At 48.9% G+C, this 18,785-nt stretch overlaps 1 protein-coding gene across 27 annotated transcripts in view; it reads left to right on the top strand.

Moving 5' to 3' along the window:
- The window catches only part of ICA1 (islet cell autoantigen 1), a 165,574-nt gene extending 148,327 nt beyond the window's left edge, over positions 1-17,247 (top strand). For 17 of the 27 annotated variants that reach the window (XM_060414521.1, XM_060414518.1, XM_060414511.1 and 14 more), the window contains 3 exons: positions 2,298-2,567; positions 14,176-14,265; positions 16,418-17,247. In XM_060414521.1, coding sequence (XP_060270504.1) covers positions 2,298-2,567; positions 14,176-14,265; positions 16,418-16,539 — 482 coding nt within the window. In that variant the 3' untranslated portion in view covers positions 16,540-17,247. The remainder of the gene's footprint in view (positions 1-2,297; positions 2,568-14,175; positions 14,266-16,417) is intronic. The other 10 variants (XM_042248410.2, XM_042248409.2, XM_027968491.3 and 7 more) reach the window with 2 other exon arrangements.
- Positions 17,248-18,785: the final 1,538 nt, after the last annotated feature.

Genomic DNA, 18,785 nt, shown 5'->3' with positions numbered 1-18,785 from the left:
ACTTTAAAAAAGTATCTCATATATTTGAGGAAAACCTCCTAATCTCACTGTGTCAGTATCAGCATTAAAATCTAGCTCAGAGAAAATATAAATCATGATTGTTCCTTCTCTTCATAACTTACAACAGAAATGTTTATAGTTTCCAAGTGGCAATTAGATATCACAACAAAGCCAGAGTTAATAAACCTATCAGTTCTTAGTTTTTAAACTATGTAGAAAACTCAACGAAAGGTTATAGGATTCATGATAATTAACGCCTCCGCTATGCTTGTGCTCACCATTTAGTATTTTGTCGGTGTTCATCTGGTAAGAATCAGTCTCTTCTTTAAAGTCTTTCCTCTGGACCAGCAGTGAGGTTTAAGATATATTCCTTTTGATCTTCCTGAGGATATTCCAAAGTGGACATTATTAACATTATAATTTTACAGATGAAAAAACAGAGGCCCAGATGGGGTAAGGATCTCAAGCGAGTCACACAGCAAGGAAAGGGTGGTCCAGCGTCCACTCCTCTGGTCCAGCCAACCCTTCAGGGCTGCGTCTTTGGCCTGTGAAACTCATCCTTGACTGCTTTGCCCAGTTTCCCGTCATTTTCACCGCTGCCCTCAGGCAAACCAGATCCACCTTGCCTTTGCTTTATGCAGTTGCAGTGCCACAAAGGAGACGGGAAGAGGACGTCTTTCTTGGTCACTGTTAGACTTCCTGAAACCTCTGCTCCCCGCTGCTTGCCCCACTTACACTAAAGCCAGTTTACTGACACTGGATGTGGTAAAGGAAAGTACAGCTTTTATTGGAGGGCCAAGCGAGGAGGATAAGCAGTTCATGCTCAAAAGGCCCAAACCCCATGATCCCTTTTAGGGAACAGGTGTGGGTTGCAGGGCGCCTCTGATCATCCTCTCTGCTGGGTCAGTCTGGGCTGTGATGAGGCTCCGCTCCTCAGGCCAGATGGCAGGGCAGGCTGCCATGTAGTGAGTGCTTCAGCTGTGGATGCAAGGCTTCTGTGGGAAGATTCAGGAAGCTACAGTAACCAGAACTAAGATCTCCAGCATGCCTTCAAGCCTGGCTTTGTTTCATATCCAAGAAATGTATTGATAGTAAGTTTGTTATTTTAAGGAGACACCAAAACTCTATAGAGTTTTTATGGAAACTATTTGAGCTTCCCTGAGGGCTCAGCTGGTAAAGAATCCACCTGCAATGCAGGAGACACAGAAGATGTGGGTTCGATCCCTGGGTCGGGAAGATCCCCTGGAGGAGGAAATGGCAACCCACTCCAATGTTCTTGCCTCGGAAATCCCATGGACAGAGGAGCCTAGTGGGCTGTAGCCCACTAGGGCCCAGGGGGTCACAAAGAGTTGGACATGACTGAGCACATATCCATGCATCCATTTCAATGCAGTTCTACTGATGCTCAGAAATTGGACTTGCTTTGAAGGAAAGGAAATGCGGGTAAACTAAATAAGGATCTGCTTGCTCCACTTGCACTGAAGCCAATTTACTGACACTGGATTACAGCATTTATTGGAGGGCCAAGCAAGGAGGAGAGGCCGCTCATGCTCAAAAGGCCCAAACCCCATGATCCCTTTTAGGGAATAGGTGTGGGTTGCAGGGTGCCTGATCAGCTCAAGTACAATTGTCTGATTGGGTGATGGTGAGGTAACAGGGTGATGTTTCAGGAATCTCAGTCATCATCTGGTTCCAGCCTGTCTAAGTGCTGGTGGTCAGTATGTAGCTAACTTCCTCCACTGGGTGGGAGTTTTAGTATCTGCAAAACAACTCAAGGATATGGCTCAGGATATTATCTATATAGCCCTTGAGGAGAAACTAAACGTCCTTGACTTTGTTTTATGACTAAGCTATTATGATTGGGTTGACCAAAAAGTTGTTCAGGTTTTTTTGTAAGACGGTATGGAAAAACCCAAACACATTTTTCGGCCAACCCAGGGTCTCATTTCATTGTTCTTTGTTTCTGTTTCATTTTTGTGTTTTTTTTTTTTTTTTACTTCTCTGGTTAAATTTGCTCTTTGGTGCTCTGGGAAGGCCTCGGAAGCTTAAACTTTTTTACAAGCAAGAGGCTTGGGGGCCATAGGGGGAGAGGGCGTGTCTGTCAATAGGAAGGCCCCATAGGATCGTGCTTGCTTTCAGTGGGAAATTTCTGAAGTTCTGTAATAGGGTTAATTTATATTTTGATTAACTTTTTAAAAAATCTAGCTGGTCTGTCTCAGCCCAGCCGCTACTACATCTGTTCCCTAGAAGCCAAGCCTGTGGGAGTGATGTGTTTTGTGCTCTGTTACTTCAATCAGCTTGCCTGGGCCCAATGGCAGGGACCCCCGAACCTGAAGGTGCTGACAAAGATGACCTGCTGCTGTTGAGTGAAATCTTCAACGCTTCCTCCCTGGAAGAGGGCGAGTTCAGCAAAGAGTGGGCGGCTGTGTTTGGAGACGGTCGGCTGAAGGAGCCAGTGCCCGCTGTGGTCCCGGGAGAGCCGGACCCCAGGCCCCAGGCAGGCTCAGGATTCCTTCCTTCACAGCTTCTAGATCAAAACATAAAAGACCTACAGGCCTCGCTAGAAGGTACAGACCACAGGGATTGTAATGGGGGTGAGGGGGGGGGGGGGGGGGGGTGATATATTGTTTGCTTTTTAATCCAAAGACCTATTTTTCTTTATCTTCTTTTTTGTGTTTTCTGATTTTTATCTTATATCCAGTGTCTTATTTTTTGTTTTTTGTATTTTTTTGTGTGTCCATTGACTTTAGCTGAAGCTTCAGAATCACATTCTAGCCTTAAGATACATATTAGGGTTTAAAATCCTCTTCTTTGCGTAATTTTCTCTCCATGGTAACACTTCCTATTAATCAAAGGCTAGAGGGGTGGTCCTCAGTCTTCCTGTCTTACTTTGGTTTTAGACTTTTTCATGGCACCCTTGAGAGATCAGAGTGCCTTCACAGTCGTGGCCTATTCACGTGGCCATTCCTGCCTGGCTAGTACCCTAGCTGAGTTCTCCTGTATACTCGTGAGACAGCATTCCCATAGACATGGGGCTTTCTGGGTGCTTTTTCCCTCTGCCACCATGACCCACCCCTTTCTTGAGTACGCCCTCAGCTTAGCCATTCCTGTTCTGCCTGAAACACACGGCCCAACAGAAACAGAGTTTTCACACTGATCAAGGTACCCCAAAGCTCACCAGCAGCTCACATCCTGGTTCAGAATTATTGATGTGCAGAGCAGATTGATTTCGAGTGCAGAAACTAACACTCAGGTTGAAAGTTAAATTTTTAAGTTGGAGTTTCTAAACAAACAGACCTTGAGAAGGAAACCATTTTAGTATCTGAACGCTTTTTTGCTTTTTCCATGTGTTAATTATAAGACAAGAATCACTGTTCAGAAGTTCTCAAATTGTTTTGATTTTTCCATGAATTTAGGTTATCTCCTTAATAAACAGCATGTTTATCTGGCACTTAGAGCTGAGAACAAACAGCAGAACTGGAATGATTAAGTAATTATGGGCTATTAAAAAAAAGAAAAACACTCAGGTCTTTGGAGATGAGATCATGGACGTGGCGAAAGTTGGTGGGCAAGACCAAAAGAAAATCTTTCCTCTTTTTATGAAATACGTGTTTCCTTTCATCTTCCTTTTTGAGCCCTATTTTGTAGCCATCTCGTTTATTCTCAGTAATGAGGTTAGAGATGAGAGGGATAACTGCAATCCAAAACTACTTCTCTGCCCTGAGTCTCACCCGAGTTTCACCACCTCTTTTGCCGGAACCCCAGATGAACAAGGTTGCCAGAGACCAGGTTTCACCCCCACCCACCTGTGGTGGAGGCGCTAACAAGGCGTGGGAGAGTCGGGAGAGGCAGGGCCGGAGCGGGATCCACAGCTCAAAGCTCAGGGCTGCTGGAGACCCTCCAGCCGTGCTGCAGGGTGAACACCCCCCCCACCCCGCCCCAGAGCCCCCAGCTTTGGAGACACCTGGGCGCCTGCTGCAGCCAGGAGCAGTGGTGGCCTCCTTAGCTGGAGGGGCTGAGTGCCACTCTCTCATGGGCACCTCGGGCTGACAGTGAGAACTCAGAGCTTCACATCCTCTTCCTGAGCGGGTGGAGCAAGACCTCAGCTCAGGCCCAGAGCACTGTCCCCGGAACTCTGCCCAAGAGCTGAGACAGGGGCAGCAGCCATGGGCATGGCATTTCAGCCTTGCCCCACGGCCAGGAGAAAGGCCCACGGCCACACTTGGGGCTGAGGAGGGAGTTGGTGGGTCACACAGCACGAGAGATGCAAGCTGGCACTACGGAAAGAGAAAGAGGTACTTTAAAGGGAAGCCATTTATGTCTCAGGCAAACAGTTTCACTGGAGGTTGCCGCCCTAGTAGCACTGAAGCAAGATTCTTATTTGTGCAGCAAATATGTATTGAGTCCTCTGGGTGCCAGGCACGGGGGAATCACCTGAGAGCAAAACAGGCAAGGCTTCTGCCTTCCGGGAACTCACATTCTAATGGAGAGGAGACCATCGTGGTGCTGGAGAAGACTCTTTAAAGTCCCTTGAACAGCAAGGAGAGCAAACCAGTCAATCCTGAAGGAAATCAACTCTGAATATTCATTAGAAGGACTGATGCTGAATCTCCAATACTTCGGTCACCTGATGTGAAGAGCCACCTCATTAGAAAAGACTCTGATGCTGGGAAAGATTGAAGGCAGAAGGAGAAGGGCATGACAGAGGATGAGATGGTTGGATGGCATCACCAACTCAATGGACATGAGTTTGAGCAAACTCCTGGAGACAGTGAAGGACAGGAAAGCCTGGCGTGCTGCAGTCCATAACGCTGCAAAGAGTTGGACCCAACTGAGCGACTGAGCAACAGCAACAAAACATAATGAAAAGGCAGATCACATTGTAGGTTGGAAAGTTACCAATGATATGGAGAAAAGGAAAAGCAGAGCCAGAGCTGTTGTCGGGGGAATGGCAAAGTAGGTCAGGGAGAGAACTAAGTGGGACTCTTACTGAGAAGAAGAGGTCTGAGCAGAGACTCGCAGGAGGCCAGAGAATTAGCCATGCGGGGATCTAGGCAGGGAAACCCCTGTGCCCAAAGGGAGGATGTGCCCGATACAGTTGAGGGTCTGTAGGAGGAGCACTCGGGTTGGGGTGAGAAGGAGAAGTGCTCGCAAAGGAGATGAGCTGGGTTATAGCTGTTGGAAGAACTTAGGAACCATCATAGCATCTTGGACCAAGGATGGACAAGATCTGGTTTACCATTTACAAGACCCATTCTGGCTGCCAAAAGTTTCATTTCCTCTGCTGAGGTTCTGTCAGGATCAATGTTAAAGGAGTTATTTTGTAACCTCTGAATTATCCTGTTTTCTTTGCGTGTGTGTGTGCACGCACGCACACGCACTTAAGTCGCTCAGTTGTGTCCAACTCTTTGCGAGCCTATGGACTGTAGCCCACTAGGTTCCTCTGTCCATGGGATTCTCCAGGCAAAAATATCAGAGTGAGTTGCCATTTCCTTCTTCAGAGGATCTTCCTGAACCAGACATCAAACCCACATCTCCTGCATTGGCAGGAGGATTCTTTACCACTAAGCCACCAGGGAAGCCCCACTATTAGGTATTAGACCCACTAAATAACCCTCGTAGCTCAGTTGGTAAAGAATCTGCCTGCAATGCAGGAGGCCTGGGTTCGATTCCTGAGTCAGGAAGATTCCCTGGAGAAGGAAATGGCAACCCACTACAGCATTCTTGCCTAGAGATCCCAAGGAACAGAGGAGCCTGGCAGGCTACAGTCCATGGGGTTGCAAGAGTTGGACTCGACTTAGCTACTAAACCACTAAATAATTCTCAGGAGAGACTCAAGTCATCTGAAGGAGCTTTGTACTTTTCCACAGATGTTGTCTTCTTATCCCTGGGTTAGCCCCCACTTCAGAGACACTGAGGTCTAAAACTGATTTCCTTTATCACGGTCAAACAACAAGAACGAGCTCTCAACATGGCACGTGCCGTGGGTCAAGCACTGCCGCAGGTGCCTTAGGTGTGTTATTTCATCCTCACCACACCCTTCCCAGACAGGCAGGCAGGCGAGCACTGATGTCATCTCCAGCTTGCAGCCTGGGAAACAGAGAAACAGGGAGTAAGTCGTTTGCCCCAGATTAGACCTCTGGTAGGAGGCAGGCTGGAGAAGGCAATGGCACCCCACTCCAGTACTCCTGCCTGGAAAATCCCATGGACGGAGGAGCCTGGTAGGCTGCAGTCCATGGGGTCGCTAAGAGTTGGACACGACTGAAGCGACTTAGCAGCAGCAGCAGCAGCAGCAGCAGGAAGCAGGCTGGATTGTGGGCCTGAGCCGCTAGACTCCAGAACTCATGCTTTTCGCAAATCTGTGCTGTTGCCACCAAGTACCGCATCTCTGATGGCAAACGTGATTCCCCGACGGGCTCCCTCAGGCCTTGCCTTGGGTGCTTCTAGAGGAGCCGGAGTTGTAATGGCTGTAACCTTGGTCCTAGGCATCCCGGGTGCATACAGGGACCAAGGCAACCACAGAGTCATGGAGGAGAGACGTGGATGTGGGAAGGAAGGGTTGTGTCAACCACAAAAGTTGGATGATGTTCCCGAATTGTGTTGTTGTTCTTCAGTTGTTCAGTCACGTCCGACTCTTTTGTGACCCCATGGACTGTACTCCGCCAGGCTTTTCTGTCCATGGAATTCTCCAGGCAAGAATACTGGAGTGGGTTGCCATTCCCTTCTCCAGGGGATCTTCCTGATCCAGGGATCGAACCCTGTCTCCTGTGTCTCCAGCATTGAAGGCAGATTCTTGACCTACTGAGCCAGTGGAGAAGCCTGATGTTCCAGAACAAATATGTGAATTTGAGATCATCTCCACAGCCTTTGCTGGTGCTCGCCGTCGCCCCTCGTTGACTCTAGCACTGTCCTGCTCAGTCTGGCCCCCACCGTTGTGGCTCTCTGGGTGGACCAGGTGGAGCTGCATCCTCGGGGTCTGAGGGTCCGCAGGACAGAGGTGGGCAGCGGTCTGGATGCAGGCGCAGACACCTCGAGGTCTTGCCCCTCTCTGCCCCCTCTGCACTGCCGCCTCCCTCATCCGCCTTCACCTCCTCGGTCTTCTCCCCTTCGTACCTCTCCCCTCTCCTCTGCCTCCCTCTCCTCTTCGGCCTCCCTTTGCCTTGGGGAAGCAGAAAGAAAAGGGGAGCGGTGGATTTCGTAAGAGAGCAATTATATCTTCCTTCCCCACCTACTTCAAGCTCTAGAAGAGCAAAACAAAGGAACTTACATTTAGAATCAAGTTGTGCTGAAATACGTGGAGTCAATTTTAGCGAGGCTTTCTAAGAGTTTCTGAAGTTGCCAGCATGATAGGTAGGGGCCAGGGTTTTCTGTGTCACCCAGCGATGAGAAATTGCACCTTCCTGAGGTCTCTTTCAGTGAGGAGGATGCGGCCACCCAGAGGTGCTGCCTGAGGCAGAGACCCGGCCAGGCCTTCTTAGACATTCTTCTCCATTCCCACCAGCATCAAGATTTAATTTAGAAACAGATGCTGATACTGAAACGATAACCATCTGCTCAAAATAAATCCACCAGGACATCTTTTATTTCAGGATCCTGCCAACCACAGTTAGGCATCTTGTTCCAGAATCTCACAAACATACAGCCCTTTGTTCCTTCTGGATGTTCTTTTTTTTTTTCAGCTAATCCAGCTGTTGCCATCTGGGTGGGTTTCCACTTAAAGCCAATGTTATGTCAAGCTTAGCCTTATCTCAGATTCGCCTTTCCTTGACCAGAGCTCACCTCTTGCTGTCTCTGGCTTAGCCTGGCTCTGGGTAACTGATATTTCCGGGCCTCAAATGGAATAACGTGAAAGAAAAGGCTGTGGGCTGCATTTAAAGATAATTTGAACAGAGAGTATGAGCCACTGGCATTTTTATTTGTTCCATCAAAGAAGCAGCACTTTCTAAACCTGTTATGGCTCATCCCCAGGTCTTGGCTAAATTCCTGCAGAATTTAAGTGCCTCTATTAGTCCATAGAAGGAACCTCGGTGACCATCTCCTCCACCCTCATTTACACATGAAGGGTCCCCAAAGAGTCTCATGCCTTGCCGAGTTGTGGTTTTATCCACCATCCACATAATGTTTAGACTCTCCTGCTGCTGTTCAGTCGCTGAGTCGTGTCAGACTCTTTGCTTCCTGATGGCCTGTGGCTCCCCAGGCTCCTCTGTCCATGGGATTTCTCAGGCAAGAATACTGGAGTGGGTTGCCATTTCCTCCTCCAGGGGATCTGCCCCAACCAGAGAAGAACCTGCGTCTCCTGCATTGGCAGGCGAATTCTTTACCACTGAGCCACCTGGAAAGCCTCAGCTTGGCATAAACAAACACAAGCTACACTAAACTCCTCAGCTTGGCTTCCGAGGTCCTTTAGGGCCTGACCCCGGTGTCATCACTGCCCGTACCTCCCGTGCCTTTACTGAGCATGACTTAATGACATCGTTCTGCTGGGGACATGTGTCATGTCTAAGCTGGACTCCAGGGAACCCGACTCTCCCCTCCTCCCCCTGGAGCATTCCACCCACTTCACGCTCTTGATGTTCTGCTTGGCTAACTCCTCACCCTTCAGGTGCTCATGTTCAGCATATCATCCAGGGCCTCCCTCAGCAGTCAGTGTTGACTATTTCTGCTCTCCATTCCCTTTATACCCAGTACTTAATCATTCCTCTCATTTCACCTCATTGTAAAATGGGCTGAATTTTCTGTCTTGCTTTACGTTGTCACGGGCAGGGCCCGTGTTTGTGTTGCTATCATATTTCCCAAACATAGCTCAGCGCCTGGAATCGAAGTTCCATAAAGACATCTGGGTGGATGGGCTGATGGATGAATGGATGGATGGCAGACAAGAAGGAAGGGAGAGATCCAACTGGCACTGCATCACTAATTGAAGAGAGAAAGTTCTGAAGACAATCTCAGGGGTTGGTTCTCCTGTGTGCTTAGTGATAGCAGGAACCCAGAATCACTGGATTTATTGAGCACCTGCTCTTCAGCCTCTGTACGCCCGGTTTCACCCACAAGCTCCCATTTTATCCATACAACACCCTAACGAGGTAGGAATTTTTATCCACCCTTTGCCAGTATGGAAACTGGGGCTCAGAGCAGGTGTGGACGGCAGGCTGGCGCCTGGCCACGGTGGCCGTGGCCTTCCCACGTTCTCCTTCATGGGCAGCCCTGCCCCAGAGCGCCCAGGGCTCCGCTCACAGCCCAGCCTGGCCTTTCGCTCTCCCAGCGCAACTGCGCTCATGCCGAAGAGCTTCACTGGCTGGTGTTTCTTTGGCCCCACTTGCTGCTCTAGCTGGCCAGTATTATTTCTGGCCGATTTATATTTTCCCTTATGTCAGTGAAGGGGGCAGGATTGCTCCAGTAAAATTTTATATGTGTTTCCTGCAGACGGGTAGTGCAGTTGACGTATCAAAGGGACCGAGAACTAGGCTCGTCAGCGCTCAGTCTCATCTGCCCCCACCCTGCACCACCCCGTCTCCTGACAGTTTCTCTGAGATGGGGAAGACATCCTTCCAGCCACACCTTCCTGTTAAAAATGCCTCAGCCAACGAACACCAGCTGAAGAGCAGTTGATGGCAATTATAGGCATATTAGCAACACTGCGTTCTCTGTAAACAGCATTTTTCCCTGACAGAAGCCAAGACATTTGAAGTCTGGCTTGGCATTCCATCCGCAGTTACCCGAGTGGTACCCCTCCCCTAACGAATTCCCAAAGCAATATGAGTGAGAGTGAAACTGCAGCTCAGCTCAGTATTTGCTTAAAACATATCTATATATGGGCTTCCCTGGTGGCTCAGTGGTAAAGAATTCACCTACCAATGCAGGAGACGTGGGTTCAATCCCTGGGTTGGGAAAGATCCCCTGGCGAAGGAAATGGGAACCCACTGCAGGACTCTGGCCGGGAAAATCCAAAGGAGAGAGAGCCTGGCAGGCAACAGTTCACGGGTTGCAAAAGAGTCAGACACGACTTAGCAACTAAACAACAATGACGATATATACATATATATCTGGGGTCACAACCATAATATTTCCTCCCCTCATGTGCGAATGGTTGGATTGTTAGATTTATGCTTAATAGGTGTTCTGAAGAGAAATTGTGATTTGGCAAACTGGCTGTTTCTGCTTCACATTTGGGACAAAAGACCAGTGACACCCTGTGTCTTTGGGAAACTCTGAGGCCTACTTTCCCCATCCATCTATCATCTTCGTCTCCAAAGGGGCAGTGTGTTTATGCGCATCCTCCTCCTTATCCTTGGCAGCAGAGAAACCCCCAAGTCTGTAGATTCTCCATGTCGCTCTTACGGTTCCTGAGTGTTTACTGCTAAGTCACTTCAGTCGTGTCCAGCTCTGTGTGACCCCATAGACAGAAGCCCACCAGGCTCCCCCATCCCTGGGATTCTCCAGGCAAGAACACTGGAGTGGGTTGCCATTTCTTTCTCCTGAGTGTTTAGGTGAGCAATATTTAGAACTCCACAGTGACAAAGGGATCCAATTAGAAGACACTGTCTTTATACAGACAAGGCTTCCCTTGTGGCTCAGCTGGTAAAGAATCCACCTGCAATGCGGGAGACCTGGGTTCGATCCCTGGGTTGGAAAGATCCCCTGGAGAAGGGATAGGCTACCGACTTCAGTATTCAGACCTGGAGAATTCCATGAACTGTATAGTCCATGGGGTCGCAAAGATTTTTGGAGAAGGAAATGGCAACCCACTTCAGTATTCTTGCCTGGAGAATCCCCATGGACAGAGGAGTCTGGCGAGCTACAGTCCTTGGGGTCACAAAGAGTCAGACACAACTGAAGCGACTTGGCACAGTCTTTATAAAGGAGCCTGCCGTTACAATCCTTTAAGTAATAGGCTTTAAAATATGACTTGTGTTTCTGGGACTCTAAAAATATGACTTGATATACAGACGTTCTATTTGTTTGTAACCATTCAGGAACATGCCCATCACATACAGCGAGGCGGTCTGTGTTTTGACATGTGCATTTATTTCTGCTTTCTTAAGGAGTGTGTTCTATCTTATACTCTGAAAAAAGACAACGATTGAACCTGCCTCTTTTCCAGCATTCTCTGGAGCCAAATGTTGTACGTGTTTCTGAAATGGGAAGAATGATCTCGTGTTCCCACTGTATCAGCTTTTAGAGATGGGGGAGGGGTGGCCTTCCACACCTCTCACCTGCCTTTTCTCTGCATCCATTTGGATTCTTTCTGGAAGCGTGGGCCTCCCTGAACTCAGAGAGCCCAGTGGGGTCAAGGAGCTCAAAGCTGCAGGAGCTGGGAGGTGGGTGCTCTGTTTCCGAGGAGGGCGTTACTCCTTGTCCCGGCTCTGGCTTCAGATGAACCTGATCCTGACAGAGATGGGGGCCACAGCAGCTCCTTGGGAACCATCTGTGGCAGTGCCTCCCACACTGCACTCACAGGAGGGTTGCTGAGGGCTTGCGGCTCCTTGGACTCCACCCCGGAGATCCTGATTCCGTAGGTGATGTCCCAGCTGCTGGGGCAGGCACCACACTTCGAGAAGCCCTGCCCTGAGAGACAGCGGCCAGGCTGCTAGCATTGAGAAAATGTTGTGTGAGGTTTCTGCCGGGCACAGGTGGATCTTGACCCTCAGTGTCCAGGAGAGGATTGTAGGGAAAGATGAAACTGACCCAGTTAGATGCTACCTCTTTCAGCGTTATTTGGCACTCAACGAGACTGCGATTTTAACTTTCCACATTTACCACTATTTATGTGATTAGGGTTTGGAAGGAAAATGCCCATAGGCCAATTTTCTAGGAACCAGGGAGGTTATGTTACTCCTAGATTACACCAAATACTGGTCATTTTTTTAAAAATGGCTTTATTGAACTATAATTTACATACCATGATATTCATCCATTGTGGGGGAACAGTTCAAGGATTTCTGGTAAATTTGTGTAGCCATCACCACAGTCTAGTGGGAGAACATTTCCATCTTCCAAAACAATTCCCTTAAAATCTGGTGCTTTTTATTGTTTGTGAAATATGTCAATAATGTGTTCAAGTACCATCCCAACGAATAGCAATACATTTTTAACTCTGTGTACTTTTTCAATATTTAAAACCCAATAAATAGGTCCCAGGCAGCCTGTTTCATTTGTCCGTAGTTAGTCTTTATAGGGTTTTCAATGTGCTCAGTGGTGAAGAATCCACCTGCCAATACCAGAGCTGCAGGAGACGTGGGTTTGATCCCTGGGTCTGGAAGATCCCCTGGAGAATGAAGTGGCAACCCGCTTCAGAATTCCTGCCTGGGAAATCCCATGGACAGAGGAGCCTTCATGAGCTACAGCCCATTAAGTGACAGAGAGTCAGACATGACTGAGCACACGTGCACACAGTCTCTATTTGTATGCTGCTTGCCTAAAAAGAAATAATTCAACCAGTGAGTATTATGGCATCTCCAGTGGCAAGCACTGCTTTTCCACCCCTCAAAATAATGTTTCATAAGCGTAGTTCTCATGATTTAAGAGTCCTTCGATGGTTACCTTAATTTCAACACTTGTCATGTGCCCAGGTAGTGCCCGAAAGAATATAAAGATGAATAACACACGGGCCCTGCCTTCAACGGGCTCAGAACTCTAGGAGATGAGACAAAAGTACCGTCTAATCAATATTAGTTCAGTTAAGTCACTCAGTCATGTCCAACTTTTGGCTACCCCATGGACTGCAGCACGCCAGGCTAATCAATATACTATGATTCTAAAGTGGGTCCCTTATTACAAATCTTAAGTATAGGGTAAACAAATAGTATTGCATCTTCTCATTTCTGTAGCATATGCCAAGTGAGTTTCTTGCCCCCGAAGTTGATTTCACTGCCACCAACTTGGTGACAGCTGAACTCTGCCATCCAAACATAGCATCCTTATCAGAGACAAAACTTTTTCTGTAGAAGACACTGTGACCAGAGCATCCCAGTAAAAGGATATGGTTTTAACTATTTGGAGCCCACAGTGATGCATCATCTGATGGTCTGTGTTTCACAGTGAGCATCACCAATGGACTCAGTCCAAACACACCTACCTGTACCACATTAGATATTATGGAGCACACTGAAGAAACAGTTTCTTGTCTCTTGGAGAAGACAGGACTTAGACATGATGAATTAAAGCAGATGTGCAAAGGAGTATATGGTGAAGTTCTAAATTAAATGAGTTATCCTGAGACATCCAGCACAGGCAGTAAATGCTGGGGGGAACTAGGCTTGCTCCCCACCCCACAAAACAGGACTGCTGAACACCTCTCAATCGTTAGCAACAGGAAGAGCCCAAAGGGCTTCAGAACATTGGGTGAGACAAGATCAGTGCTGTCATAAGGACATGGCATCAAGTTAAGGCGGACATTCTTCCCTCTCATATATTTGGACTGGGCTGATCTGTATTAACTAAACTTCACAATTTAAATTAGCTGTGTGGAAAATAAATAAACTGGGTCACACTGGAAATAGAGAAGACCAGTCGTTCACTAATTCAGTCACTGCATTTAACGGTGCTCACTTTTTGTGACATGGGCCCAAATGGTGCCCATTTGGGACAGAAAAACAAGGCCCTTGATTTCCTAGGAACACTACTGATAATCTTTGGTGTGACCGTGAGATGATGTCACTTGGTAAGAAAAATGGGTATAAAATTGAAACCAAGAATGCTTTAACCTTAGCAGTTTCTCAGTTGCAGTCTTCCCCCTAATTTTCCATGCTTTCAAGTTGGTGTTCATTAGTCACTCAGTCATGTCCAACTCTTTGCCACCCCATGGACTGTGGCCCACCAGGCTCCCCTGTCTGTGGAATTCTCCAGGCCAGAATACTGGAGTGGGTTTCCAGTTCATTCTCCAGGGGATCTTCCTGACCCAGGGACCGAGCCCCAGTCTCCTGCATTGCAGGCAGATTCTTTATCATCTGAGTCACCAGGGAAGCCCCTTTGAAGTGGGCAGGATTGTACCTATCCACTCTCCCCCAAAACATATTCCAGGTATGAGGCACACAGAAGATGGGGCCTGGCACACCAGCCTCCTCTCTCTTTGGAGGCCATCCTAGTTGAGAGCCATGTGTGTGCCTCACATGGGACAGACGAGACAGCATGGCTGCTCTTCCCTAAGATCTAACGACCTCTGGTTTTGAACATTAGGCTGGTCAGAGAGCAGTGTCAATCCTTCTCCTCCTCCATGGCCAGCACCAAAGGCAAGCAGTCCAAATGTCAACTACCCTGCAGTGAAAGGTAATAATCATTCTCTCCCCCTTCAGTGACTGTCACTTTCCTTTCCAGCGGCCTAACACTCTTCGCTTTATTTCCTTACTAATTTCCACTGGAGCACCTGGGATTCAGAGGCGGGGCTATAATGGCTGAGAGTTGTGCATGATCCTAGCAACTAACATTTTAACTTTTTCCTGGCTTAAGGTCCTCATTCATAATTGGCTCTATCAGATCTAATGAGGAGGACTCAGATATCTGTCTGTATGTGACCGGGTGTTCTCCAAGGCTGGATGACAACAGTAAGGGAGAAAATGGCCTCTGAGACTGGGATCCTTAGCTGAAAATACCATTGCTTCCACCAGACAAAGCATCTGATTAATGCTTTTTGCAAAGAGCCAGGTGCCTTAGTTGTCAAAAAAGGGCCTTTCAAGCTTGTGAAATCTACTCTCTTTTGAGACAGCACATCTGCCTGAGGACGATCTCATCTGTCTCTGCATCTCTCTCTGCCTCTGGTCATCACTTTCCCTGTGTTGACCACAGGACATTAAAGGAAGTGTCAGTTTTGTTATCGTTAGAGCAGTCCCTTGATGTTCTTTTGGGTGTTGTGCGTTGCACCTGGCTTTCCCTCCCACAGTGGAGGTCTGGGGAGTGTGAGGATTTCCCTCCCAGCAAGTATAATCACCTGGCTGCTCACAGCTGGGCTACACCCACCATCGGAAAGCCCCCCCCTGGGGAGGGTGGGGGTGGGGTGTATTTCACTGGTGCTATCACTAAGATATCTTGATATTCTCTATCAAGAACAGACTAATCCTCCAAAATCAGTCTTGCTCCATACAGTTTCTTTGTGTGACCTCCTATAGGACTAAAGAAAGACAAGTTATAGCCCCTTTAAAAAAAAAAACAAATTGTCTCCCCCACCCCCACCAAGCTGTATTGAGCTCTCTGTAAAGTCTCAGTTTATCATATCAAAATAAACCAAGTGTTTTAGGGGCTAACTGCACGCTGTGAAATTAATGTTACATAGTAACAGCTTGCATATTACTAACTACGCTTGTTTCCAATAGCTTATCTCTATAATAGATGCATTGTTGTCTCATTATAAAGTAATATATTTACAAGAGACTGGAAAAAACGATAAAGGGAGGAAAAATCAGAACTATAAAGGGATCAGTACACTGTCTTTATGTTTAAGTGCCATTTTAGTGAAAAAATCAAAGACCCTGTGTATGTTGGCATAATCTCATCAGTACTCACCATCACACTATTCATAGAAGCACTTTTAGCAACTTGTCCTACCAGTATTTTTCGAGATTCTCCTCAACCAGATGGCAAGCACATTCCTAGCTGCTTTTGGTTAGAAGGATAACCTGTCAGACATTTTCTTCATGTTTTTGATGGTCCCACCTGTTGGAGAAAGAAAAAAAGCATAGGTCATCCAAGTCAATGAACTTAGATTCTCATGTGGAACAATTTATATAGAGAAGAGCCCCCAACTTCTTTGTAAATCTCTTGCATCGGGCACTCTTTTGAAAATGCTTTCCTCATCTGGAAAATAATTGGACTCTGTCATCATGGCATTCAAGAAGTTAGGGCAGGTGGTTCGGTAAAAGAACACTTGAAGGCAAGACTCTATGGAGCATGGAGGGTGAGGGGCTTGGGGGCAATTTAGAGCCCAGTGGGGAAGGGGAGGCATGTCTAAGCCCCCCTTCCTCTGATGGGAGAGGGTTAAAGAAGGCTGAAAAGAGTAATCACCCTATTTCTTTTGACCTAGCAGATTTGAAGATTCCTCCAAGGGACACTGGAAGGCACCTTACTTCCTGAGTCATTCAGTCTGGTTTCTCAAATGACTGCTATTTCCTGGTGGTGCTGAAGCACAGGGTCTGAGGGTTCAGGCAGCTCTGTGGGCCATGGCCATCTGCTGGGTAGGGGTGCCGATTGGGGATTAACACAAGAGCTCACTGTTTGTGCAGATTTATAAAGGCCATGGTATAGAAATGTTACTCGGCCAACCAGCCAACAATGGGGCATGGAATATCCTAACAAGGCTTAAAGACCAAAAGCAGCAGGGTTTGTCCAACTGAGCGTCTTCCCTCTTGAAAATGCTCCCGGCCCTGAAGCCTGGCAGAGATGGGAATTAGCAAGGAGGCTGTGCTAATGTGTCCTCTTCTCTCCCCAGAGCCTGCCAAGGCCTCCTCAGACCTGACTGCCTGGTTCAGCCTTTTTGCTGATCTCGACCCACTATCAAATCCTGATGCTGTTGGGAAAACCGATAAAGAACATGAATTGCTCAATGCATGAGTCTGCTGCCTCCGTCTGGGAGGGAGCCCACAAGTGGCTCCAGATCAACATGCCGGGGGGCTCATGGATGTAGGAAGTGATCAGTATGCTGTTTTAATATTTACGTGCCATTTTAATAAAATGAAAGGGTCAAAGGCCCTGTTTATATTGGTAGAATTATTTACTCTCATTTGGTGTAAAGGTTTCCGTGTGTCCTCTACACGGACCTGACAGTGATGGTCTAGGAGCTGTGTCCAGGCCCATCAAGCTGACAACTCCTTCTGCTGACTGCTGCTGTGTCACCGGGTTGCTACAAGGTCCAAGTTCACATCAGTGTTAGGTTGAAAGAAGGTGTCCTCCAGCCTCAGAGGCAGCGGAAGTCTTAGGAGGCTTAAATGCCTCCTTTTGTACCCCTGGCCCATGCCCCTCTTAGAGGGGGGCTGCAGGGAGACTGCCTCTTCCTGCCCAGCCACCTTCCAGCAAGCTACAGGTGAAGCTCCGGCCAACCAAAGACTCCCCTGACCTTGCCTCCTGGGCCGCGGGTTCTCTCATGGGCAGAGGGACTGAGCTGGTCAGCGCTGCACAAACTTGTCTGTGGAAGCCAGCCATGTCTGCAGATCTCAGCTCTCCAGCCCTCTCCTTGGCTGGAATTCAGAAGCATGTATTTCTGGAGCCCCGTGTGACATTAACTGTTTTGTTTTTTTTTAATTAAATGGAAAAGATATTTGACACGCAAAGTTAATGAGTCTGTTGGGGGGAAGGGGGGACTCAGGTGGGGGTGCTGTAGGGTGGGGGCTGGAGAGAGAGGAAAGAGACAGGTCCCACCTGGATGAAATTGCCAATATGACCCAGACCTCCCCCAGATACTGCAGTGGAGGCAGCAGGGTGGACCCTTGGCTTACAGGGGGGAATAGCAGCTTTGCACGTGGGCACAAACCCCTGAATATTTGAAGGACTGAAGCTGAAGTTCCAATGCTTTGGCCACCTGATGCGAAGAGTTGACTCACTGGAAAAGACCCTGATGCTGGGAAAGACTGAGGGCAAAAGAAGAGGGTGGGAGAAGAGATGGTTGGGTAGCATCACGAACTCTGGACAGGAGTTTAAGCAGACTCTGGGAGATAGTGCAAGACAGGCAAGCCTGGCTTCTGCAGTTCATGGGGTTGCAAAGAGTTGGACGCGACTGAACAACCCAAAAGCGACTCAGGCCCATCCCAGTCAGAAACTCCCGGGCTAGGGCCTTGCCTTCCCTCCCACGTCCCAGGTGATGTGCTGAGAGTCCACACAGAAGCCAGCCCGCCAGGATGCGCGCCCGCGGAGGGCGCGGTGGTGGTGGCGGGGGGAGGTCGGGTAGAGTCCGGGACCAGCCCCGCGGCAGTTCTGAGCTCAGCTAGGCTGGGAGGCGTCCTCAGTCCCGGGGCCGCTTCTCCAAGGGCACAGAGGCGCTGGGCCTCCCTGCCCCGGGGTGCCCGGCCCCAGCAGCAGCCCCAGCGGAACAGCCTGGAAGCCGGGCTGCGGGCAGCCCTGCCTGCGTGGCTGGAGGAGACACAGGTAAGACGGCGTCTGGCCTTCGGAGCATGCGCGGTGGGTCCCGCTTTGCTCGCCTCTAAGCCGGAGCAGCATGGCCGGCCATCGCTTTTGTTGGAATCTCATTTAGCAGATTCCTCAGCCTGGCATTTGTGGCCTTTGAGGAGACGAATATACTGCCCCAGGGGCCCCACCTCGCTTCCCCTATCCTCCCACCCAACACACACGCAGGAAGGCTCGCGGGACCCCTCGGACCCCCTCTCCTCTCTAGGGCTGTGCGTTTGCTGCTCATGGAACCCGGGACGCCCCGTCTCCTTGCCCTCAGCAGCCTTCACGATGCTACCCGCCCCTCAGGAGCCTCCTCAGACCCCAGCTCTCCCACTGGGATGGCTCAAAGCGTAGCCCTGTTTTCCTTTGAGGAACTGCTGCTCCTCTCTCGCCCTGGCCTCCCATCAGAAGCCCTGTGCTTGAGTCTACCACCGGATGTTGCCACCCCACAAGAGGACGAAGTCTCAGCTTCCTAAACCGTCTCTTGTCTCCCCGGTGTTCGGCCCTCTGGAGTCACCTTGTAAGCACGGGAACTTTTGATTGCTGAGTGAAGCTGCCCTGTGTGGGGTGTTGATTATGGCCTCCTGGTTTCGTCCTGGGTCCCATTTGTTTGCAGCTGTAAGGAGTTAAAGCGGGAGGGCTGGACCACCTCATCCCGGCTAGAGGCCCAGGGAGCTCGGCTGTTCAGGAACCCA

This window comes from Ovis aries, chromosome 4 (assembly GCF_016772045.2).
Source record: "Ovis aries strain OAR_USU_Benz2616 breed Rambouillet chromosome 4, ARS-UI_Ramb_v3.0, whole genome shotgun sequence".
Classification (NCBI taxonomy): domain Eukaryota; kingdom Metazoa; phylum Chordata; class Mammalia; order Artiodactyla; family Bovidae; genus Ovis; species Ovis aries.
The sequence above is the reverse complement of the archived record's forward strand: the minus strand, read 5'-3'. Positions and strand labels throughout refer to the sequence as shown.